Here is a 26,481-nt window from a genome sequence, read left to right as displayed (position 1 = left end):
CTGTTTAATTATAATAATTTAAAAAATGTCTGAAAACGCGTTTAAAATTTTCGGTAACAATAATAATAATTATTAAATGAACTGCCGGAATAAATTATTTAACAGACGTGAGAGCTAGTTCGTAATTTTAATTATTTACTTTTTTTTTATATTATTTTGATAAAATATATAAAAATTTTCAACTCTAAGTGATCTTCAATATTAATCAAGTGTTATTAATATGTAATATATATTTAAATACGAAAAAAAAGTATTAAATTATTTAAAATAAAAATGAGAATTACGACAACGCGAACTCGAGCGGTCTAAATAGAGCGAAGTGAAGTCAGCGCGGAACAGCTCTGGTAATTTACTATCGATTATCGCTATCGATTACTTTTAAACTTGCGTTAAGCTGCGACTTCATAGTATACCAGCAACAGAATCGTTTGGCTAATTTCGTTAGATGGTGATTAAATTTTTAAATAAATCTAATAAATCTTTAAATATTCATTAATATTAATCGTTAAAAATCTTAATTAATCATGATAATGAAGTCAACTGACGTCTCATAATATTGGAATTTTTTTTTAACACGATAAATTACAAAAAAAAAACATTTTGAAAAATTGCACTCGTAGTTTTTTTAATTTTCTACATGTGCAATTTTTTATTTATTTTTTTAAAATCAAATTGTCGAAAAATAAATTCGAAAATTAATTGGCTGTTAATTTTAGGATCGTAATTAATTTACATGACTCTAGTTAGCAGACAATTAAGAATTTTTGGATTTTTGTTTTAACAAATCAATAGAAATCATATAGAAAATTTTAAAAACTACAGGTGCAATCATTTGAAATATATTTTTTTTTATCATTTATAATTTAAAGAAATCCAAAAATTATTATACATCGGGTAACTTCAGTTTCATTTAATTTACATGTGCAGTTCGTAACAATAAAAAGTTTTAAAATAAAAAAGTTTGTGGTAATTAACAGTGTGTGAAGTGATTTAGTGGGTTCTGAGTAATCATCAGTACAACACGTAAGTTTTTTTCAATTTTTATTAAATTTATACATGATTATAAAATTAAAGCAATTAAATTACATATTTAAAACCATTAGTGATAAGCAACAAAATTTTTTTATGCCCGTTTCAAAATTCAAATATCAATAACAGTAAAATATTAAGAAAACAATTCTTTGAATTATTTTTGACTGATTAACAAAAAGAATGAAAATACATTCCGTATCAAACAAATTTATTTATTAATTAAATTATAAACAGAAATAATACATTTAATTGTTGATAACTCGGTTAAAAAATTTTAAATTTTAATATACATTATATTAATAATTTAAATTTACAGTTTAATTTATTAAAAAGACTAGAAGTAATAAGAAATTCATTTAATTTGGGTAGAAAATATTAAAATGGCCTTCAATAACTACCAAATACGTATATAATAATAATAACAATAATAATAATAGTATCAATATCGAGAAAAAAAAATTAATTCTTATTCTTATTACTTACTATTAAGAAATACTGATTGATCAAAAATATAACTCTATAACTATGAGTCTAAAATTGTTCCAAAAATTAATTTTTTTTATCTCTTCAATAAATACTATGTGTACATACATAAATATATACACATAAATGATTAAATATTAAAATATCTATAAAAAAATATCATTCAAACAGCCATAGGTATACGATATTATTATCATCATAATTTCACTGTAACAAATCCAAAGAGCTAGCAGCTCTAACTACTCCACCACTACCACCCCCACCCCCACCACCACCACCACCACCAGCAACAGCAGCAGCATTAAATGGATCATCAGGATTAATAAAAAAATCTTCTGGTGATAGAACTTCAGAGGCAATTGGTGATGTCGTTAATGCTGTTGTATTTGTTGATTGGCTTGTTGATTGTCGTTTGCCTTTACGGTTCGGTGATTTCGGATTGTCTCCTTCAAGTTCACCACGTCTTGCTGGACACTCAAAGTGGACACAATGAAATACTTCATTAGCCGTATTATGCGTACCGACAATACGTATAAATACAACACGCCGTGGTGGACTGAATCGCAATGTTTGCCATGACCGGCAATTTTCTTCACTCTTATCAATAACACGCTCCCAATTTCTTGAGTTTCCTGATACTTCGATGTAGTATGAGTACGATCGGTCGTCGCAGTCCCATAATAATAATCTGTAATAATTATTTGATAAATTTATTTAATTTTACTTTAAATAAATAAATTAAATTAATTACCGCATTGAGTCAATGATGTAGGGCTGTCCTAGTTGAACTAAAATAACTCCAGATCCTATCTGATGACACGTGTAACCAATATCCCAATCGTAGTTTGAAGTTTGACCATTTAATAATGCATTACGTGAACGACTTACTCCTTCAATCACACAAGCGCTCCGATCCATTGTGGCAACATTTAGAGTGGGAATTATAAAACCCATTGATAAATTTTCTGTATGATTTGTGTAATAAGCTTCAAAGCTTACTACGTGAAATACCTATTTAATCAATTGATAATACTTCAGTTTATTGAAAAAAAATGATAAATTAAAATATTTAATTTTAAATAAAGAACGAGATTTAAATCATAGTTTTAAAGCCCATGTAAAAAAATTCGATGAGAAAACGAGATTCCATATGGTCAATATATTTCTTACTGATAATTTGCTCAATAAATTCTTAAGAAAATATTTTTTAGTAGTAAAATCAATTGAATCAAGATATTAAAATTAAAAATTAAAATACTTGAAAGAATAAAACAATTTGAAAGATGTGGTGAAAAAAAAATAAAAACTTGAGAATATTTTTTAATTAGTAAAAGTAGATACTGATTCATGAAGTATTAATTAATGTAAATTGCAATTAATTACCTTATTTACAGTGTTATTGGTTCCAACAATACGAATAAAATATACAACTCGTGGTTCAAAATAAAGATACTGCCAGCTACGACAAAAATAATCCGAGTAGTCAATCAATTTTACCCAATCTTTTTGATCATTAGAAACCTGAAATGTTATAATATTTTTTTTAAAATAAAAACATAAATTTAAACATTTAAATAAATAATATAAATTTTAATTACTTCAATATAATAAGAGTATGAACGTAAGTCACGATCCCACAGTAACATTTTAATATGATTAATAATACTTGGTGTCCCTAATTTAATAACAATACCATGATCTTTCAAGTCAGTGATAACATGTCTCGTGTATCTAAAATTAAAATAAATTATTAAAATAATAGAACAATTATAAAAATTAAAATACAAAAAAAAATTGTAAAATACCCTTGCTCCATATCATAACTATGAGTATCACCGTCGAGAAGAAAACTTCTCATTTCTCCCTGCAACACATCAGCATCGTAATCAGGATGAGCAATATTTTCGTCAACCAACAATCGTCCGCGGTAATTGAGCTCTGAGTCGCGTGTGTGGGTACGTGCAGCTATCGCATCTAAAATAGCTTCAGGTGTAACAAGACCCGTAGGTCGTACGACATTTAATAAATCCGTGATTGATATCAAACACAATCTAACTTGCCCTAAACATCATTGTCTAATTAACGTCTATTATCTACACCATTTATTCACTTGACAAAAATTTTTAACAAACCTAAAACTTGGTTGACATCAACATCAGGATTTGCTTTAACCCATGACTGCACAGCAAGAAATATATCTATTTCAGGTGCATAAAATGAATCACGGGATATTAAATCATTTAGTGCACCAGCACTTAATTGAAGAAAACTGTCATGTTTTATAATATCTATTGCATGGGTATCCATGTATTCATAACAAACCTATAAAATTTTTATTATTGTTACTATTATGATCTTAAGGATATTCTTAGACAGTGCCCCCACTTTTTAAAAATTTTCAATGACTTTCGATTGTCATAACCGTATTAAAATTAATTCAATTAATTAAAATTTTAATTGAAAAACGGACAACTTCCCGGGTAGTACAGTCGAACTTTATTAACTCGGACAGTTCGTCTACGGAGAAACAGAAATTTCTTGGAAACTTCGACTTATCAAATGTCACTTTTTCTTTAAAGAGTAAACTACAACCCATGTGCTCTTACATCACATATATAATGAATATATAAATACACACATACAGTCGAGTCTCGTTATGAACCCGCATAAAGGGGTGTAGGGGAATATAATTCTAAGAATTTGTGTACCCCCACTCTGTCAGCGCAGGCGACAGTCGTGAGTTGAACTTCCTCACTTTTTAAGCGTGTGAGTGTGTACGTGATTGTTTCCAGTATCTCGTTATGAGTCCGTTTAACTTGAGTGTTATGTTTCTTATATGTAAATAGGAGTAATATGATTAATAAACTCTTAATTTCTTTTCATGAATATACGGTCTCATATCGAGACTCTGAAATTAATTTTTTTTTCACGTTGTGGAGGGGGAAGGTCTTCCGTGGAAATCCTGGTTCACGGACTCATAACGAGCGGACTCATAACGAGACTCGACTGTACATACAAATGTACAGCACTCGGTAGGAGACAGCGTAACTCGTAGTGGGGGTCAAGATTAAGAAGAAGTTCTGAGATAATAGACTCCTAGTTATAGTGTTCGACTGTAGTAATTTCGCCGATATAAAATTTTTAAAGAATCACTTACAGCAGCTATCAATTAGGGGTTAAACAAAATTTCTTGAATAAATTTTAGCCTATAAAATTTTTAAATTGTAATTGTGAAACTAACATGAAGATTTTACTGAAATTTATTTTCCAAATTTCGTTCAACTCCCAACTGATATCAATTTCAAGTAATTTTTTTAAAAATCTATACCTCGGCAAAATTACTTCTACCTTGTCCTTTTTTAATAAAGGTTTTAAATTTTTTTTAATCAACTGATAAAATTTTGATGCTTGTGACAATTGGAAGTCATTTTAAATTTTTAAAAAGAGGCTCAATGAAGTATTTAAAAATGACCTCCACTGAAATTACCCAGGGACATAAAATTTGTCTAAACATTTCAGTAAAAATTATAAGATATCCGAGACTTTATTGACTACATAAATTACATTGTCGAAAAGGTAAAAATCACCGTACAGTAGGCTAAAAAAATTATTTAACAATAATAAATTAAAAATAAAAACTTACTTTAGTTAACCTACTGAGCTGATATAAACGAGTAGCATCAAAAATAAGACATACATTTTTAATATCTAAAATTTCTTTAAGATAATCAGATATTGCCATTTCTAAATCAACGAATCCATATTGATGAGCTAGACTTAAAATATCTAAAATAGTCTGCAAAAATAATTTATAAGAAATTACAACTGAGTGATATGAAATTTTGTAATATTAAATACCTCTTCGCGTTGATTGACAAGAGACAAATGTCCGGTATAAATATACTTGAGAAGTTCTTTGAAAGCTGGTAAAGTTGTTTCTTTTAACTCAATCTCAGTTTGCTCAGATTCACGTAAACCTCCGTACAAAAGTGCACGGAAATACTGGCTACGAGCAGCAAGAATTAGCTTGTGACCATTAAATCTTTGACCAGCAACGATTAATGTAACGTCAAAGTAGTCATCGGACAGATAGAGAGATCCAATGTTCTCGGACAGTTGATTGATATGTACAACCTCCCCTGAAGGAGGATTTAAATGGTGATGTGAGCTCATTTGCAGGTGAAGCAACGTTTTTATTTTTTATGATGACGATTCTATATTAGGTGACAACAGACTAAGTCAATAAATTGTAACGTGTTGTTGAGAGATGTTGACATGTGGATCTGTTTGCGTAATAAACATTGACTGACAACTTAGATCCTAACAATAGTCTGGTGAAAAATGTCTGTATGTACGTATGAACGGATAATTTAATGGTAAAATACAATTTATATGGATTATTTATAATTTGAGCACTTACGAATAAGGTTGTTGTTGAGTATTATTACTCAAAATTTATGGAGATTGTTCACAAGATTGGGATATTATTATCGGAGCGATGAAGAAGCAACCATGATGGAGATGAATGCAAATAAATATAGTCGCTAGATAACGTCTGCTCGAGAGATCAATTAAACCAGTGAGAGTTTCTAGCTTATCATCAACTGGTAACAAAAATAGCTACGCAACGATCAGTTAGATATCAACAATATCAATGCGCAATATGATATATATATATAATATAAAATATGATATTGATGAATGTTTATTCAATTTTGAAATTGGCAGCATACTGACTAATAACGAAATTTTCATAGTATATTAATTGGTGATCAGCTGATAAGAGTTTCGGGGTTCCGATAGTTTTGAAGACCTGAAGTCCTAAAGCCGGAAATTGATAAATCGAATTATTTACAGTATTTTTGGGGAATAGAGCGAATCCTATAGCTTTTCATAGTTTCTCCTAAAAATACATGGACCACCCTCTTAGATTCTTCCTTATCCTCCCTTCTCAGATACTCCGTCATACTTCGAAAAAATAATTTTTCTTAGGACTTTTTAGAGTTTTTCCTACTAGAGGACATCATAATGAACAAAAAATATTTATATTGTACAAAGTTGTCCCCAACAGAAAAAAGTTACAGGCCACTCTTCGTAGAAAGACATGGACAATGTCATCCATCCTCATTTATCCTCATATAGGTCTGGAATCAAAAAATAAATTTTTCTCAGGACTTGTTGGAATTTTCCTTATTATATAGAGGACATCGAAATGACCTAAAAACGTTTGTATTATGTGGAGTTATTCCCAACAGGGACAAAGTTAAGGCTATTTTATATATTTTTCTTTGTTTTCAAGGATCTTATTAATTGGAAAAAATTTTTAGACTTCGTAATGTTTTTTTTTTTAATCACTCCAAAATTTTATTTAATTATTTTAATCCAATTACATAGCATACAGTTTAGTGTTACATTTTAATATATATTAATGACGAATAATAATCATTATTGTGTGCTTTATTATTATGAACTAATAGAAATATCTCAAGGACAGATTGTGGTACGACTGGGTACCTTGAAAATTTTATAATTGTGCAATCACTTTTATCGTTGAGTTTTTACCACATACTTCATAAATATGAAAGCGATTCGAGTAACACAGGCTACTAAAAACTTTCCATAAAACAGGAAATAATTGTTTGGAGTACCCGTTTTTCGTAAGGAAAAGAAATCTTCTGATTAATTATATTGAAGTTAATCATAAATGCATTTAATATATGTATTATAAATTTATGTGCGGTGATTAAAATCAGCAGAAAAACATTACAAAGTTAAAAAAATGTTTGTTATATTTTTTTTTACTTGGTACCCTGTCGTGTCCTGGTCTCTCCTTTGTACGGTTTTCGACTATTATATATCAATGAAAACACTTTAAAATCAATTAATCACTTAAATGTAATAATATTACTATTATCTCATCATTTGTCTAAGTATATAGTTCATTATTTGACGCCACTTAAAAATAATAATTCCAGTAGGTATTAAAATTGAACTCATTTCAAGTGTTCGTATCATCCTTCTTTTAGTTCTGTAAATAACGATAATTTTTTGAATGGTTATTTCAATAATGAAGCAAACGATTGAGCAGAATAATCCAATAGCCAAAAGTTTAAAAGCAAACTTTAAATCATTAATAATCAAAGGACGATAATAGTTGTTTAATTCATCTTTCTTCATTTGTATTTTTTTATTTATTCGTCGATTAAATATTTCATACCATTTCATCAAAATACCGGACTGTGCTAAAGACATAATAATTTTGTCAATACGTGATGCCAATTGCCATTCATGACGATATAAAAATCCAGCGTATCTAGTAAGCAGAGGATTTTTGGAAACATGTAAATCGTATGCGTAACTAGCCTCAAGCATATTCATATCAATCGCAATACAAGCATTAGAAGTACTGTTGTGAATAAAATCTCGACAATATTCATCACTGAAAACCATTTTATTTATCAACAATGGATCGTTTATGTATTCTTTCAGTGCATTATGAGCATAAACTTTTGGGTAACGTGGATCTAGAAGATCATCAAGTGTCTCGGCATTTTTACGATACACAGGTTTCGTTAAAAATGAGGCTAAATGGCCGGAAAATGTCGCTTGTATTATTAGAAAATAAAGAAATATAACAGAAAAAAATATTCTCACTGCCGGCTTGTCCATGCACATGTGAAGCGAATGATTTATCAACAAACGTAAACATTCAAAAATTGCAAATGATAATTTTTTATTTCCATTATTTTCAGTATTTTTCATACAGTAGATTAAACAAAACGTTAACAACAAAATTATAATTGTTGAAGAAATGATCAAATAACCGTAATAATCATACATTTTCTCTAGTGGTGTTTCTAATCCACGATTATGCGTCACTATAACGTCTGTTAAATATCTTAGAGGGTATGATACATGGACTAAAGTTGACTTCATATTCTTTTCAAATGTAATCAGAACTGAATTTGCAATCATATCTATATCTTTTCCAAAAATCAAGCTGTCAATAATGTCCAAATTATTTTGGATTCTATCTGATGTTGGTATATATACTATAATTATTTTCAAATTTAATGCTTTTGAAATGGCACGTAATACCTTCATGGGTACAAATTCAACTGAGTCAATCGCATCGACATCACTTGTATCTACGAAATCGGAACTTGTTCGAATTTTCAACGCTGTTCTTATTTTATAACCATCAAGTTTTCTAGTACGATCAAAATCAAAATTATAGCATATACTTTCTGTGTGATACCATGAAAAAATAATAATATATATCAATAGAATTAACAAAAAACAATTTAACCGTCGTTCCCTATTTATGAGTCTTCCCATTTATTTAAAATTTTCATCTAGGATAACTATGTTAGTTTTTTAAATTTCTTTTTACAGTTATTTTTGAACACCAAGTATAATGAAAAACGAAAATCTGAACGATCATATTTTGGAATACTAAAACCATTTTGATTTTCGAAAATTCTTTTTAACTAAGTATATTTATATACCCTGGACCGAAAACAAAAATACGGAACGAGGGTTACGTTATTACATTATTGTTTTTTTTACTCTACTCACCTTCAGTATAATTACGAAAAAAAATTTCTATGGGTGAAAAACGAGGATTTGTCGGTTTAAATTTTATAATTGCAGACCATGGTGGTGGTGCGTAATTCATGTACATATTATAAGTATATACTTTATAAATTTGATCAAACTGAATAAAATTGTAATCAAAGCAAATAAGATATGCTGAATTTATATTCATGCGTAATGTAGTGAAAAAAAATTTCATCATATTAACATTGCATTGTTTCTTTTCCTCAAATATTATAATCATCGTTTTTATCTTTATTACTGAATTTGAAGTCCAATCGCTCGAAATAAATAAACTAGATGCTATTAACTCGGAAGGAATTATGATAAGTAAATCTATTTCTTTGTATGTATCTAATTCATTTGTAATATTTTTGTTACAATTTATAAGTAAAGTATGATTTTGTAATTCAATCAATGATCTTATTATATCTTCGCCATTGCAACTATAAATTAATATAGTTTTCATTTCTGGATAACAATTTTTCACAATATTTACCTACAATTTGAAAATGTTACGAGTGTATTTCCGTGTAAATTTAAAATAATTCTAAATTATTTAAATATAAAAGTATATTTTCAACTTACCATTATCTCGCTCTGAGTATTGATGTTTTCAGAATTCGATATTAAACTATTTTTTCCCATTGTTGAGTAAATTAATAAAAATAATACTAGTATTATGGTATTCAGTTTTTTAAATACAGCCATGAAATTTTTAGTTTTTTTCCAAATTTTTTTTTATTTCTATCTACGCAAGCTTTTAGGTACGGAGCTAAAATTTAAATGCGTTTAGCCCATAAGTACTTTCGGGTTTTATATTAACGTAGGGTGTTATCTGAGTACTCTTGCATTATTATAATGACTTACTGTCAAATTTTGTCAACTAAATAATGAGCATTGGATAAAATACTTGTGTTGACGTTGTCTCATACTTGACGATATTTATAGATATTTATTGTCAGAAAAACGAAAATAATTATTTGCTTTTAACTCAAGTTGACGAAAAGAATTTAAGACTAAGGGTGCATAATACATTACTAAGGTATATAAAATAAAGAAAATTTAATCCTTTTGTGAACAAATTTTTTTATTATAAATTTACTCAAATAATTCAAAGGCTTAGTAATTAAAAAAAAAAATTTATTTATTTATTTATGACAGGTATTTCAGTCACGCATAAAAAAAATGCAATCAAAAATATCTTTATTATTTTATAGTAAAAAAGGGTTCCTTGATAAAATAATTCTGTCAGTAGCAATAAAAAAATATATATTTTTAAACTAAACTCATTATTAGATCAATGACTTTAACACATACTCATCTTTATATTACATCAGTTAAAGAAAAAAAAAACTGTATACAAAAATAAAAATACTTTCAATAAATCCACCTATTTCGCTTCCAAGACCCAAGTTTAAGTATTTCTTCACTTAACTCCGTGTTATATATTTAGCCAATGAAAAATGTATAAGCACGTTTAGAAGCTCTCGAATATCATCAGATCAGTGAATCAACTGAATATATCTTTCAACACATAATACACGCAATGTTGAGTCTAAATTTTTGACACATCTCTTTGAGAAGTATCGAAAAAAAAATAAAAAAATTTTAAACTAAAATCTATATATCCATAGGCAATATAATTTAAATATGAGCTTTCGAAAATGAATAAAAGTATACCATTAGCAAAATTATATTAAATACAACATGACAGATCATAGTATCCAATACTTGTACTAGAATCAGTACTTAAAACTTTAAGATAAAAATTTCCAAAACGTCGACACCGCAGCTGTGTAACGAACCGTTGGCACGTGCCTCAGTTTGTCTAATTAACACTCAAAGATTTTAAAATCTACAACCTTCTCACATGATTAATGAATATCTTTACTTAATAATTAAATGAATAAAACAAACAAAATATATCTGTAACGTTTGTCAAAAAATTATCATACATTTAAAATGATTAATTATCAAACAATTAATTATAATTGTTTTTCATTTTTTCCATAAAGCTTTTCTGTTTAAATTTGGAAACATTAAGTAGTATGGCTCAGTGCCTACGAATCAACGACCATGACGTCCGATAATACTTAGAGACGAGCATAATTCTAAGTTATATTTATATATGACAGTTAAAATTTCTCTATAATATTAAGTTTATATAATTTACGATTGCTACTTTATTTAATTATAATATTTTTATTTAAATATTATTATTAAAAATAAAAGTTTATATTTCGCGTATACTAACAATAACAACAAATATACTAAATATAATATCAATGTTTATATAATAGTATTAAATATAAAACATAAGCAGTAGACATTGACAATCAATTACTTAAAATTTTTCACTTGTACGTGACAATCTCGGACTATTGTTTGTTTTCATAATTGAGTATAACATAAATCATATTCTTTATATATACATATATTCATACATCGAAATAGTAGTAGCAGCTGCAGTAGAAGTAGTATAATATATGTTTATAAAGTGTAGGTGGATATAGAGATTTAACTTTGCCAATCAAATGTCATAACTATCAAGACGAGTGTCGTCACGCCCAAACATGAAACATTAACTCAGCTCATGTCCACATACATTATATATATATAAAATATGAGAAGTAGAAAGCGAGCCAACTGCAAATGTTCACGCGCGAAAGCAAAGTTTATCTTGACAACTTGATATTGTATGATAATTTACTATTTTTTGTTTTTTTATTTAAATAATTAGTTATTAATATGTTCAAAAGCAAGAAAATTTATTTTTGATTCCAGAAAAACGAGAAAGGAGTTTCCTGGACTTGTACGCAATTTATCAGCATACCGTACATACTGCAAGTTGTTTATGAGGTAACTATATTCTGTTTTAATTATTTTTAATTTTATTACCACGATTTGGTTTATTTTATTTTTCTGTAAGCTTCCAAAAGAACATTTGATTTAAATTCGCGTCGGCGTACATAGACATTATATTATTGTAACACGGTTGTGGAACGTGTTTCTTAAAGCGAGGGCGGCTAAAACACAGTACAGCGTCTACTGACACTCAAACGTGTGACGGAAATACCCCGAATACGAAGTCGGGAATAGGCCGTTAATCCTAACGACGATAGGTTCTCTCGAAGGCTCTCATATGCATCCATTTATATATATATATATATATATATATATTTAAACTAAGCCATTTTGATACATCTCTACCTCCTTAACACTAATTCTTAACGGTATTAAAATTAATAATAGTTCTTCGTGTCTTTTACTTTACACCCAAAATTCTAATTAAAATTAATTTCATTTATTTATACCCAATTATTCTCATAATTTCCAATTAAAATTAAATACCCAAATATTTTATAAATTTAAAATATACTTATCTATTTATAACTATTTTTTATTCATGTAATTTATGGATTGATATTAAATTGGTAGTCAAGTAGAAGAAGATCGGCCTGTTCCCCTTTGCTGGCGAACTCAAATTTCAGCGGCAGCAAAGCGGAAAAAGACAAATCCTCATCAACCTTTTTAGTTACAACAACTTCTTTTAACTTTGAATTTATTATTAATAATAACAATGATAATTTTATGTGGCCACATTATTTTCACGTGAGACGTTATTATATTTACACATCACATGTAATCACCATAAAATATTATGAGTGAAGGCTAGAATAATTATTCCAAGATTTACAGCACATTTCAAACGGTAACAGCTATGTTTCTTTTTGGACGACGCTCAGTCTAACAATTCAAATGTTCAAACGTACATGCTTGCAGTTTCTACGAAAACATTAGCACTACAAATTAGACCACCTGGTCGGATCAAAATTCTTACTTTGTAATTTAAATTTGAATAATTGCCTATTATTGCGAATGATTTATTTTATAAATGTATAAACAATGCACTAGTATCTATATAAAGATATTTGGGACAAAATGGATCAAAAAATTTTATTTACAAAAAAAATAACTTTAAACTCAACGAGAGCTTAAAAGTTTTTTAAATACTTATAATTTTGGACCAGTTTTTTTATTCATTAATATACTGATTACTTACCGTTGCACAATAAATTAAATTTATTTAATGACTAGTCTTATCTAGTATTTGGTTCGTTCAAAGAAATAGAAATTTAACACTTCCGATACGTTAATTTTATGGGTACGTCAAAACGCACAGGATATACATAACTATATTTAGATTTAGCTTTTCTAGTAAAAGTTTATGTATGTACGTAAAGTAATGCAACTGCCCTAGAAATTTAATGTGCATTTTCATTCAGTACATTTACAATAAAAAAAAGAAAATTCAAAATAATTAAAATAATAAAAATCCTTATGAATTATAAATTTTTAAAAATTATCTTCACATTAAATGAAATAATTTTCCAATTAATAAACATGAGTACTATTAAATTTCGATAAAACTGTATATATATATATATATATATATATATATATATATATATATATATATTTATATATATATATATATATATATATATATATATATATATATTTATACCCTTGCCTGAAAAACTTGGTCTACTTTTGCGTGCTTTCTTAAATTCAATTGTTTATCCTCAGCGCGGTTCTGGCTTGACTCTTAAATTACATTACTTCCAGAAATGTTTTATTTGTTTGGATTGGCAGTCGACACGTAGACGGCGAAATTCCTCACGCCCGCTACGTCGTGTCCAACTCACATCCCCAACGATTATCTGCTGTTGAACGCAAAAAGCTCACTACGCATTTCTCAGTACTCTACTTTTCTCATTTTCCCTCATTATTTTCTATTCATTCTCTTCTCGTACTTATAATTCCTTGTACTCTCCTTTATTTTTTCTTACATTTATTTGTTCCATCTTTCCATTCTGTTATGATCAGCATCAAGTCACATTTCGGTGGTCTGCTTGTCGACTAGATGAAATTATCTGGAACCGACTGTCACTGACTAACTATATGGCGCCTCTTTTTTTAAAAAACATTTTTTTTTCTTTAAATAAATATCATCTATCAAATATTTAACTGTCATAGTTAAGTTCTATAGTTAATTTACTCATTAATATTTATTATTTTAATAATTACAGCAAATCTATTATTAATTAAAAACATCTATTAATTTTCTAAAAATCTTAACATTACATTATTAACTATTACCATTTTTTTTTATTAATTCGTGCAATTAATAAATAAATAATTAATCTCGGTTTTTAAAATTTAATGTCAATCAATAAATATCATTAAATACATTAATCATGTTAATTATTAGTTGATTTATAAATTAAATTGAAAATTTAAGAAGGATAAAATAATTAGTCAATTAGATTTGTCAATTAAATTGTCATTTATTTATAAAAGTTATTGATCATAATAGTAAAAGCAAATTATTATTTAATGTTAGCATAAGTAAAAAATGACTCATTACCCCAGATGAAGAAAAAAAAAACATTATCTTCTGTACAAACTTTTTCTTGATGTAAAAAAGTATTTTCGATGTTGTGAACTCTCTTCGAGTAGAGGAAATATTATTAGATACTGAAGAAATTTCGAGAGAGCAAAACTCAAAGACGAATGCCAGCTGCGTACTGACTGTTTCTCAAACTTCATTCACGAAGACATGCGGGTGTGTTAGATCGAGCTTTCGAGCGTTTACGCAAGCGCGATTGTGCTTTTAAATTTGTATACACATATATAGATTCATTTTGTCCCATTGGGCTCTCACGGACGTGCTTAACCCCCTCACGATTTATTTCGATTCATTGAAATATCTTCTCAACTGTTATTAATAGGACGCGCTGTTACTTTTCCGTTTCCGGATAAAAAGAAAAATTTTAAGTGCCTACGTATATTTTTAATATTTCATATTCATTTTTAACGGTTAAAATCATTAAATTTTATTTTTAATTAAGAATTTTGCACGACTCATGATGCGAAGCATCAGAGAGTGCTTTACGATCAAAAAATTTTTTTCGCCTCACTTCGGCAACTATTATTCTCCTACAATTGAATTTAAACAATTAAGTGAAAAAAAAAAAAAAATAATAATAAGGTAGACCTAGTACTCGAACAGGGAAATAGTACCCGATTACCCCATGCATTAGTATATCTATATTTAGTAAAATTTAGTAAATATAGATATACGAGTACATGAGTGATCGGGTACTAGTTTCCTAATCGGACATTAGGTCTCTTACCTTAAATAAATACCTTGCCCTCATTCAGAAAAACGTTTCGAAACGATTTGCAATGTTGAGTGCCCATAAAAAGGGTGATTCAAAAGTATTCAAAAGCATTAAAAAGTATTTAAAATTTTTTTTTTCTACCGTTTTAAATCGTCTCTTTTAATAAGGGTGGCTATTTTAAAGTAATGATTTGACGAAAACTTTCTATTGTAAAATTATTTTCATTAGACAGATATTTTGACGTTTGTAAGCACTAAGAGGAATCTTTTGGCATGAATCCAGGTTCACTTGTACCATTCTTGTATAAATATTATTCCACTTTAAGGAAATACATACTATTTTTTAATATCATTTTTTTTTAATTTTATCTTTGAAATTATTATCTACTCAATCTCAAAAGGTTCGATAATTGATTAATGATAGATCGTAAATATTTAAATGAATAAATATTATGATTTTATTCCCGCAAAAATAAATAAAAATATTTTTTCATCATTTTTATTGTCGTAACCAGACTAAAAATAAATTTAATATCTTTTACTGTATGATCAAGCAAAAATTTTCAAACAATCTATAGTATTTTGAATAATAACTAAATCTCAATTAGATTAATAGCATATTCTGATAAATTAATAAGCAAATACGAAAAAAAAATTATAACCAGACGTCCGACATGAATTTTGTCAAAAAGTCTAGTAAATCTTGAAATGTCATCAGTCTTATAAAGAAAAATTTTTGGTAATTTTTAGTCTTGATATTACTTTGATGTTGAGAAGAGAAGTAAATTGAATTATCTAATTAACTTTTAGGTGACGAAATTATTTAGTAGATTTATAAGTGTGAAATATAATGAAAATGAAATATTCGCGCCGTTTGCTTTTTAAATGGTCCATGAATTAACTTAATTGTCTAATAATGTAATGACAGTTATTATTATATAAAAGTATGAACAAACATGAAAGAAATATACTTAAAATATTAAAAATATATAATGAAACGTAGAGTGAATGGATTAATTAATAAAATAATTAATTACTGTGGGATGAAAAAAAAAAAAAAAAAAAAAAAAATGTATCAAGAATACGTCGGATAATGATCCGATTTTACCGGTAAGCGCAGCAAAATTTGACGAGGGGGCGGTATCTATTCCGGGTGCGTGTACTTCCAAAATTAAACGACGCAAAACGAGACGCCACCCGCCATTTTAACATAACCGTAGGCAGAACATCTTCTTTCTCTTTTTCTCCTACTCATAGTGATACTTATTTCTTGGATATATATTATCCTCCTCTCTTACGCTCCTTAAACACGACGTATTCTCTATATACACCGTTTCCTGTGTTTCGCGACTTACTCTGCCATCACGCAGATCAGTTCATTAGCTGCGACACGGTTTGAGTTACTAAAAAAAATAAATAAAAATCAACATCTAACGGTTACTACGAATAAAGTGCTTAGGAAATTTAAGAGGTCAGGAAGATATGCTGAATTATGGAGACCGAGCTGTTGCAGAATTACACACCGGAAGGCAAAAAATCTTTAATAGTTTAGTTGCTAGACACACAATAATGTCAACTTATTCGGGAAAGTTGACTTTTTATACTTTAACCGTACACATCGAAAGGAAGCCTCGAACCCTCGTGAGGGGAGTTCAAAAGTTCTTGCAATACTCTGGCACAAGCTGGCGCAAATTGATGGAGTAAAAATCTGGAGCAATAATTGTTCAATACTTTTGCGAGTATCACGTCCGTCCACATACTGAGAGGACCTTCGGGGTCTTTCCTCTGGATTTTCGAGAATCCTGAGGCCTGATGGTGTAATTTTTACGTAAACAATCAAATTTTGATTCATATACCTAACAATCAGCTGTAGTCAATATTAAAAACTAAATAATCAAATCAAAAGCAATTTTTCGTTTAATTGTCAGGGATTTCAAGTAAATTTAAATCTAAAATGATTATTGACTTTTCCTAGCCATTAATGTTTTTCGAAATTGCGTAAATAAAAATCCTATAAGTCCCCAATAAATTTTATCTGAAAAAATGACATTTATTTACTTGACCTATAGATCAATGTACCCATTGTAAATTAATTATTTTTATTTCTCAAGAAATAATAGAAATATAAACTTTCATATATTATTTTCATCCTTCTTTTTGTCCAATCCATCGCAGTGTTGACTATCACAATTTATCCACAATTTGCTCGCGGCCGTTTATGGATTACTACATATATAAATACAATCATAGATCTTAGCCGGTGACTCGGACATAAACACGATCATAATTCAGTTGGATGGATAGCAGTCTTGGATACAGCGATTGTTACGTTTATCACGTAGCCTCAGGCCTCGGAAATCTCCAGTGCAATATAACTATGACGTATTTTAATCTAATTCAAATAAATAAAATGTTTATTTTTTATCTCTACTCCCATATTTATTAACATTTAATTTTTTTTTTTTTCATTTACATGGCTATGCACTGAATTTTACTCAATGCAAAATAACGCCCTCGGGATCAGAGATCTCGTATCAAATGACACTTAAGAATTCTTTCTAGCGTAATTGGCACACATGACAAGACACTCACCAGTAATAGTTTTGTTTGGTCATTAATGATTAGACTGGTATTGTAGGTCCTTACATATCTAATAGCTCGTCAGCTTAATCACAAAGAATGAGAGATATGTCATGTAATGAAAGGAAGTACTGTCGCAAAAGATTGTAAAGAACTATAAGGATTTACTGGATACATTATACTTGATAAAAAAAAAAATTTCATCAAGCATATATATATATATATATATATATATATATATATATATATATATATATATATATATATATATATATATATTTTATGATGTTTACGTAACTGTCCAATGATATTTGTAACAGTGAAAGTACATGTATAAATTTTATTTGGAGACATGTGAAATTCAAGATGCGTACAAGGAAATTATTGTTCCAGTCTAGTACGGATTAAATTTTATCATAGATAACTTATATTATTTTTTTATTATTTTTTTACCTTTCATTTTTAATATTATTTTATATTTGAGTATTTACTATAAATAAATCACAGCAAAACTATAACGAAATACAGAAAAAAAATAAACTTTGAAAATTAGTGTTCTAAGGAGGGTCTGTAGAATTTTTTTGCTCAAGCTTTGCTGACTTGAGTGCGATAGAGACCAAAGTTCAGACCTCTCTTATTATAATTCTAAATTATGGTTTAAATATAGGGAATTTTGAAATTTTGAACAAAACATTTTATATGTACAATACATCAGTCACAAAAAAAAATAAAATTATGCACATGTAGAAAATTAAAAAAACTATATGTGCAATTTTTTCAAATATTTTTTTTTTTTTTTCAATTTATCGTTTTGAATTAAAAGTCAAAATTATTAGGCGGCTAATTTCAGTATCATTAAAAAAAAACTTTAAAAATTAGTGTTTTAAAATATAACCCGGAACTTGGGTGTCAATATAGGGAATTTTTAAATTCCAAACAACAAATTTCATAAATTTTTTAAGTTTAATTTACGACTTTTAAAGTTCAAATATTAATTTTTCCTATATAGACAATAATTTTGAATATTTATCTTATAATTATTTACGTTTTAATTATAAATTAAAAAATTACTATTTATAATGACAGTATTTATTGATTACTTTATCATTATATCACTTGTCGTTTCTCAACTTTTCTAGTTGATTTTTTTCCGTACAATAAAGAATAAGAGTTTATCTTACCCAATGTAATTGCTCCCCTTCTATTATCTAGTGATAGACAATAGATCATCGATTGATTGATCCCAAATGAAGGTTTTTTCGTGACGAGTGAGTTTTTAAAAAATAGTAATTTAGAAAGGCTCATAATATGACACAGTAAATATAAATATTACATTGTTATATTTTGTACTATTAGTAACAGTGCAATAATCTCTGTAGTGTTATTGACAATCGCACGGTATGTAAGTGAATTTTGTTTCTCTCACGATTCACATCGTTGTCTTTACTACAGACTCGATTTCGTCACATAATCTATCCCCCGCATGAAAAGTCTAGACAACTTTAGTATAAAAGGGGTGTGTCTAGACTATTTCTGCATCAGTTTAGACCCAGCTATCATTTGTGTAAGCGTCGTTTGATAAAATCAATCTTTATCTCTCATACCATGAATACTCTGGTAAGTAAATTTTTAATTAATAAAATTATTGTACAACAAATTTAAACTTAATTATTTGATTGGTAATAGGCAATTATCATGCTCTTTGCTCTTGCTTCGCCTATTTTTGGTGAGGATGCTGTAGAGCCGAAAAAACAAGAGAAACGTGGAGTTATTGGTCTAGGATATCCAGGATACTCTGGACATTATGTCGGTGGCCATGCTTATGGATACAACGGTAATTTTAATTTTTCTATCTTTAAAACCTAAATGAATTTAGAAAAATTTTCGCTATTAAAATTATGATTTTTAAAAATATCAAATTTCAAATAATCATACACAGAAAAAAATTAATTAACCTGGGTATAAATATAGGGAATTTTTTAAATTCCAAACAATAAATTTTGTAATAAATGTCATAAATTTTTAATGTTTAAATTTCGATTTTTTAGACAATTAATTTTAATAATTATTCTATAATTATTTACATTTTAATTATAAATAAAAGAATTACTATTTAGAATTAGAGTTCATTTTTTTCCATGAATAATTATTTTTAAATAAATTGTTGATTTTAATAGCCTCCAAATCTCGAACTTATTATTTACGACTATTATATAATTAATTAATTATCAAGATCAATTAGATTTTTTTACTGAACCACACATTAAAATAAAAAAGTGACCAATTAATGACTTTGTATTTCTATAGGACTTGGACATGGTTATGTACATTCTCCTTACTACCCAGCATTGAGTCACGGAGCAGTATCACCATTATTAAGTCACTCAGCCTATACAGCTCCTGTAGCACCTGTTGCATCTGTAGCTCCCGTACACGGCTACAATGGTTACCATTCACCTTTGTACACTTCTCCACTTCGTCTTGGTTACCACGGATTAGGACACGGTTTAGGATACTACAACAACTGGTAATTGGTTCCACATTATTTGGCCAGAAGAAGACAAATCTTCATTTTTCCGGATCACTTCTTCTCACTTCTGCTGGCTCTTGGTCTACTGAAGGCCAGGTGTCACCAGTTTTCGAATGATTATAATTTAATTAAAATCTATTAAAAAGAAATGAATTATTTATTTTTATTTTTTCTTATATTAATTAACAAATTTGAAATTGTAAATTTTCATTCGTTAATCATTTACTTTAAACTGATGACTTTTATCGAATAAATTGTTTTCTGATACTTCAAAATGAAATACTGTCTATGTATTTTTAAGTTCTGCTCTTATAACTTATAATTTAAAATTTTGTATCTCAGTTACTTTCCAGTACAAATTAATAAGAACGATAGTTAAATTCAAAGTTTTTTAAATTTAAAAATGCGCAACTCAAACGATTGTCTCATAATTTAAAAATAATCAGATACATGTGAAATACAGCGTCGATATTATTGAAGATTAGAAAATCTGATCATTTAAATGTGAGAGAGTAGACTCATTTGAGCTCTGGAAAATTCTATTTTCCAGATGTAAGACAACAAATCTGTTTTTTCTTTATTTTTCCTCCTTCATTCTCTAAGAAGAAATATTTTTAAAAAATTAATGATTAGAATTTTTATTTCTAGCCCCCGGGAACATATAAACCATTTCAGTATCATATTTATAAAATTAAGAACACACGAAAATATTAAAATTATTTATCTAATAAAAAGTATAATAAATATAATTTTTATAAGTTTTATTATTAAAACGGGGCTGCGCTCAAATCGTCTAAATAAATATATACACATAATCTAGCGAATAGTTTGATGATGAGTGAATTGTGTAATTAAATTCAATGGCCATTCAGGTTGATCAGTGAGTACCAAGTGCCCCGAATTCCGAACAAGTACTTCAATTAGATTATGTACAATTTTTACGTAATCAGCAACTTGGCCATTAACTCTCCAAATATTACGTTGAGCTTTTTCATAATCATCGGTTCCAGGCCACTGTAATTTTTTTATGAAATTTACCAGAAATAAATAAGGAATAATGATATCAACTTGCCCACTCTAAAAAAGAACTTTATAGTGCGGAAGCAAAGCAGTGACTGTATGAGCATGTGATTCTGAGAATTCGTGTCTCAAATAATTTCCTACTATTTTATTCGAAAATGCAGACGGGACACTGCCAACGTGTATCGCACGTCGGAAATCAATTTGCTGCATTCACTCGGTCAGCCTATTGAGGTCATGACTTTTTTCGATTAAGTAATTTAAAAGAAAGCTTAATCCAGTTAAATTCGTAAGCAATGATGGCGACTTTACAAAAAGCTCGTCAAGTATATCAACAGAATTGTTGTGTTCATTTTTATTCATAAAAGCTATTGCTTTTTTTTTCATACTCATAGAATTTCTCTCTGCCATTAAAATCTACCACCCAGCTCCCTCAAGTTGGCGTGGGGAATTCAATTTTTGGCAAATTTTTTCTAGCAATTCGTATGTTTGTTGATTGTTCGTCAATGTTCGCTATAAATAATTATTTGTTCGTTTTTTATTTTTTTAAAATAAATTTTTAAAAATTAATTTGAAGTTAGCGGTGACTATACTCATTTTCTATTCTTTTTATTATTTTTTCCGTTCATCTTGATTTGTTTGTTAATACTTCACCAAAAATAGCGTTTGTTCGTTTGTTTTTATATTTATAATTAATTATTGATATTTTAATTATTCCCGTTTATCTAATAGTAGTGTTGCGCATGCGCAAGTGTCGGCTCTAGGTTTAAAATTTTTTATTGTTTTCAGTATTATTTATGTTTTAATTAAATGAGTAATTTTATCAAGTAAGTTTCAAATCCTGTTGATCATTTTAAACGTAAAGAAGGATCTGGACTACTACTGCCGTTGTCGATGATACTGGCTGCCGCTATCGAACCGTCAGTTAATACAAAGCAATCGATTTTGCGATTTCTCGACCACCCCCATACAGCGAATACAGCGACACGCAGTAGCGCCAATCCTTTAAAAATGATAAATTTAATGAGTATGAATGTAGCAGAGATCAGGAAAATTTAAAATTATGAATAAGTAGAGTAAATAATTAAAAAAATAATATTTATAAAAAATGCACTTGTTAATTTTTTAATTTTTTAAATGCTCATTTTTTTTAAATTTTAAAAATTCGTTAATTGTCTGCTAACTTCAGAATCATTGACCTTGAGCTGACACTTGAAAATTTTCGAATTTATTTTTTTCAACAAATCAATTACAACAAAAATCTAAAAATCTGCGCATGCAGAAAGTTAAAAGAGCTATAAGCGCATGTTTTTAAATATTTTTTTTTGTATAATTTATTACTTTTAAAAAAATTCAAAAATTATTAGACGTCAGCCAACTTCAGTATTATTTAAAATATTTATAATTTTTAAAAATTTTGAGAGTTGAGAGAAAATAATAAAATAAAAAAGTGTCAATAATTTGTACTCTGTCAACAATTGGGTCAATGACCTTAACTTGCAATTCAAATTTACTGAATGATTGAAAAATCGATGGTTTTAAAAACATCAAATATTAGAATAAGATAAATAAATATTAAACAGGTCGATAATAAAGAAAACACGTGTTATTTAAAGTTTAAATTTCAAAATGGCCGATTGTGTATATTTCTCTTATGTATATTTACTGATTACTCCGTTACAATTCACAATAATTTTAACATCACATGTAGACCTTTAATATTTAAACTAAAATAAAATATCCTAGCTTTAAATAATAGACATTTTCATAATTAATATGTGAAAATAAATAAAAATAATTGCTAATTACGTATCATCAAAAGTTATTTTTATTTTTTTTTATACTTAATAAATCAATTAAATGGATTACGAGTGTAAATATAACCACAAAGACGCCACAATGTAGACAATATGGTTTTTTTTTCATTATTATTTATTTAGCAGCATACTCAAATAATTTTTTAATGAATGGGCAGTTGGTATTTTAAATTTATTAATTAAATTAGTAAGCAATTAATTGATAATGGTCAGGATGGATTTTAAAAATTTTTGGAATAAATATTTTGTTTGCCGGGAAAGTTAACCTTTAGTAGGTATGTATTTTATGAATAACAATGTAACAGATGAGATTTTATGAATTTTAAATAAATGTATAAATAAATTAAAATAATGAAATTTTAAAAAATGCGCGCACGGATTTTTCATTCATCTAAATACGAATTTTAAAATTTTTATTCTACTTGAATTTTATTTATTTATTTAAAAATTTGAAAAATTTCCACTTGTCAGTTATACACACTCATATATATTTTATATATTTATATATTTGTCTGCTTTTATTTATTTCAGCTGAAAATTTAAACTGAAGATAAGTTTAAAAAATTGCAATGATGTCAGAAGATATGACAGTTGACACATCATATTTAACATATGAAATAAATGGATCGCAGTTTGTATTTCAAACATCTCCGTCGACACTCGTTGACGTTGGGTCACTCGATGTAAATAATAAAGACGTCAACGTTAATTTTATTTCTAAAAATCAATTAAATGATGTTAATCATGTTGACAATCATGACGGTGATGATTTAGAGCCGGTTATAAATAGTAATGATGGTGAGGAAGAATCAATTCCTATTGTTTGTGTTGACGGAGTCATTTATGCGCTACAGGATGGACAGCTGCAGGAATTAGACCTGTCAAGATTGCAGAGTAATGGTAACATTGATGATCAAGTGTTTATGGTACCTAAGGCTGATAATCAATCAATTGATTTCAAAGAAGAACCGGAAATAAATTTAGATAATTATTCTCTGCATGATGGAATAAACGTTGACGTAAATAATCGTAGTGTTGAAGATGATTTTAAATTAGACAGAGAGTATGGTGATGACACACTGAATGCTAATGATTTTGTTGAAGTTGTCGCTGCTTTTAAATGTAAAATATGTCCATTTACTACCCAAGATCGCGGGCAATTGTTGAAACACTTTCAGACCGTTCATGCTAATCCTGCGTCTCTCAAAGTTGAAGAGGAACCTGGTAAAACTGATGATGTTAAATTGGTTTACATGTGTGGAGAATGTTCGAATTGTTTTCCGTCTATGGAGAATTGCCGCGAGCACATGATTAAGGATCATCAGTTGACTGATGGCGCAGTTGATACCGAGCATGAGAGTGCTAAGCAAGAAATTAAAAGTTTTGATGACTTGCTGAGTAAAAAAGTTAATGGGAAGGTCAGTAGGCAGGTTAATAATAAAGTTAACAAAATTACCACGAGTACGGATGATGAGTACACTAATAATAAGAAAAAATTAGAAATAAAAGAACGTAATGTTAAGTGTAATTATCGGGGATGTATTCATAAGTTCAGTACTGAGGAGCTGATGCAGAAGCACGCGGTCTGTCATATCGAATCGCAAAATCCAAATGTATTTAAGTGCAACGTATGTACGGACTTGATGTTCGCCAAGTGGCGGACGTGTTGCATGCACTTGTGGAAGAAACACAGCATTGATATTGATTTGTTGTGCTGCAGCATCTGCAAAAACTACAAGAGCGTTTCCAGCGTCAAGTTGTTGACGCACATGCGGGTGCACAGCGAGAATAGAGACTACGAGTGCCCGGACTGCGGAAAATGTTTCAAACAGTCGAGTCAGTTGAGAAACCATCGGGTAATGCATCTAGACCGTAAGTCTGTTGAAGTACCGCGTTGGTACACTTCCAAGACCTGCGAAATGTGCGGCAAGACTTACGCAGACTCAAAATGTCTGAAGAATCATATGCAAGCAGTTCATTCCAAGTTGAGACCGTACGTTTGCACTGTCTGCGGACACTCGAGTGCTCGAAAAGCTATGCTACAAATGCACTTACGTCAGCACACTGGAGATAAACCTTTTAATTGCGACAAATGTCCTTTCAAAACTGGCGACCATAATTCTCTGAGGCGGCATATCATGAGACACACCGGAGTCCGTCCGTATAAGTGCCCTCACTGTTCTTATTCTGCTATTCAGAGCAGCGCTTACAAGAATCATTTGCGGGCTAAACATCCCAAATTATCAGGATTGTTTACTTGTGAAATTTGTCCTTTTAAAACTGTTAAGAAAGAAAGTTATATGGAACATGTTGGCAATCATGAGAAAGGAATTATCAAGACGACTAATCAGAAAAATGGTACTCTCATTTACAATTACTTTTTTTTTTTCATTTCACCTGCATTTAAACTGCGAATTTAAATGTCTGTTCAAGTCGAAATCTCACTTCTAAATAATTATATAATTTTAGTTTTAAAATTGGTCTTAAACTATCTCATTTTGACAGGCCCCAGACAATTAAATTTAAAGTTTTATTGCAAGTAATTATGGCACAGGATAAAACACGATTTCAGACTGGGTGATTATTAATATGACGTCTGAAATTATTGTGTGTAATTTCTTGCGATAAAATAGTATTTAATTTTTGAAAATGATTATTTGTTGGTATGGTTTCAGATGCAAATAACGTTGAAGTATTTCCTGGTAATATGGCTGCGGCTCAACTAATTTATAGTTGTCTAGGCGCGTTTTCAAAAGAAGAAAAAGAAATTGAAGCAAGTTTGATGTCATCGTCGACATCAGCTGATGGAACATCACAAACGATAACGATACAAATACCCTCAACACATTTAGAAAACACTCTGCCTATTGGTGATAACGCTATTAAAAATAATATAAGTATAAATAATAATATTAATAATGGTAATTCGACGATTGAGCAAGAGGATGACGAAACAATGCACTGTTTTTTAAAAATCCCTCACGAGGAAGAAGAAAATATTGATACTGGCGGTATCACTATTCCAGCCGATCCTGAAGATATTGAACCAACGATTCTAAATGTTGAATCTTAAAGTGATATTAATTTTAATATATAAATATAAAAATATTATATTTTATTTTGAATAATGAAAAGAAAAAAAAAAATTCACTGACTATTTTAATTATTAAAGTAACTAGTCAGGCAGTTTTTGAAAGTCAGTGGTTTTTCTAAAAAAAAAAAAAAAAAAAAAA

General features: G+C 28.7%; 3 protein-coding genes across 7 annotated transcripts; 2 read left to right on the top strand and 1 right to left on the bottom strand.

Annotated features, from left to right (window-relative positions):
• Positions 1–413: 413 nt before the first annotated feature.
• On the top strand, positions 414–20,486 carry LOC103568165 (cuticle protein 64-like). Of its 3 annotated transcripts, XM_053738470.1 has the most exons (5): positions 414–448; positions 928–1,023; positions 11,899–11,973; positions 19,568–19,715; positions 20,189–20,486. In XM_053738470.1, exons 4-5 carry the CDS (start codon positions 19,577–19,579, stop codon positions 20,410–20,412), a joined length of 363 nt encoding a protein of 120 aa, XP_053594445.1. In that variant the 5' UTR covers positions 414–448; positions 928–1,023; positions 11,899–11,973; positions 19,568–19,576; the 3' UTR covers positions 20,413–20,486. The 3 variants fall into 3 exon arrangements, with proteins under 3 accessions (XP_053594445.1, XP_053594446.1, XP_008543115.1); XM_053738471.1 differs by lacking the exons at positions 414–448; positions 928–1,023 and having other exon boundaries at positions 11,362–11,973; XM_008544893.2 differs by lacking the exons at positions 414–448; positions 928–1,023; positions 11,899–11,973 and adding an exon at positions 19,266–19,498.
• Positions 1,264–6,040, bottom strand: LOC103568163 (BTB/POZ domain-containing protein 9). 3 transcript variants are annotated; one of them, XM_008544892.3, is made up of 9 exons: positions 5,936–6,040; positions 5,374–5,729; positions 5,159–5,311; positions 3,648–3,837; positions 3,321–3,576; positions 3,114–3,246; positions 2,899–3,036; positions 2,267–2,526; positions 1,264–2,203 (listed from the first exon to the last, which is right to left on the bottom strand). In XM_008544892.3, the coding sequence occupies exons 2-9, from the start codon at positions 5,686–5,688 to the stop codon at positions 1,720–1,722; spliced, it is 1,929 nt and encodes a 642-aa protein (XP_008543114.1). In that variant the 5' UTR covers positions 5,689–5,729; positions 5,936–6,040; the 3' UTR covers positions 1,264–1,719. The 3 variants fall into 3 exon arrangements, with proteins under 3 accessions (XP_008543114.1, XP_008543112.1, XP_008543113.1); XM_008544890.3 differs by having other exon boundaries at positions 1,274–2,203; positions 5,374–5,860; XM_008544891.3 differs by having other exon boundaries at positions 1,274–2,203; positions 5,374–5,846.
• A 2,597-nt stretch (positions 20,487–23,083) lies between the features above and the next one.
• On the top strand, positions 23,084–26,428 carry LOC103568166 (zinc finger protein 28 homolog). Its single transcript, XM_008544894.2, has 3 exons — positions 23,084–23,523; positions 23,780–25,606; positions 25,924–26,428. Exons 2-3 carry the CDS (start codon positions 23,818–23,820, stop codon positions 26,319–26,321), a joined length of 2,187 nt encoding a protein of 728 aa, XP_008543116.1. The 5' UTR covers positions 23,084–23,523; positions 23,780–23,817; the 3' UTR covers positions 26,322–26,428.
• The last annotated feature ends 53 nt before the right edge of the window (positions 26,429–26,481 follow it).

Source organism: Microplitis demolitor, chromosome 4, assembly GCF_026212275.2.
Source record: "Microplitis demolitor isolate Queensland-Clemson2020A chromosome 4, iyMicDemo2.1a, whole genome shotgun sequence".
Lineage (NCBI taxonomy): Eukaryota > Metazoa > Arthropoda > Insecta > Hymenoptera > Braconidae > Microplitis > Microplitis demolitor.
The sequence above is the reverse complement of the archived record's forward strand: the minus strand, read 5'-3'. Positions and strand labels throughout refer to the sequence as shown.

Coding starts and splice junctions, on each gene's coding strand:
- LOC103568166 (XM_008544894.2), top strand. CDS start 23,818: ATGATGTCAGAAGATATGACAGTTGACACATCATATTTAACATATGAA. Junction 25,607..25,923: donor GACGACTAATCAGAAAAATG/GTACTCTCATTT, acceptor GTATGGTTTCAG/ATGCAAATAACGTTGAAGTA.
- LOC103568165 (XM_008544893.2), top strand. Junction 19,716..20,188: donor CCATGCTTATGGATACAACG/GTAATTTTAATT, acceptor GTATTTCTATAG/GACTTGGACATGGTTATGTA.
- LOC103568163 (XM_008544892.3), bottom strand. CDS start 5,688: ATGAGCTCACATCACCATTTAAATCCTCCTTCAGGGGAGGTTGTACAT. Junction 5,312..5,373: donor TTGTCAATCAACGCGAAGAG/GTATTTAATATT, acceptor TTATTTTTGCAG/ACTATTTTAGATATTTTAAG. Junction 2,527..2,898: donor CCAATAACACTGTAAATAAG/GTAATTAATTGC, acceptor TTGATTAAATAG/GTATTTCACGTAGTAAGCTT.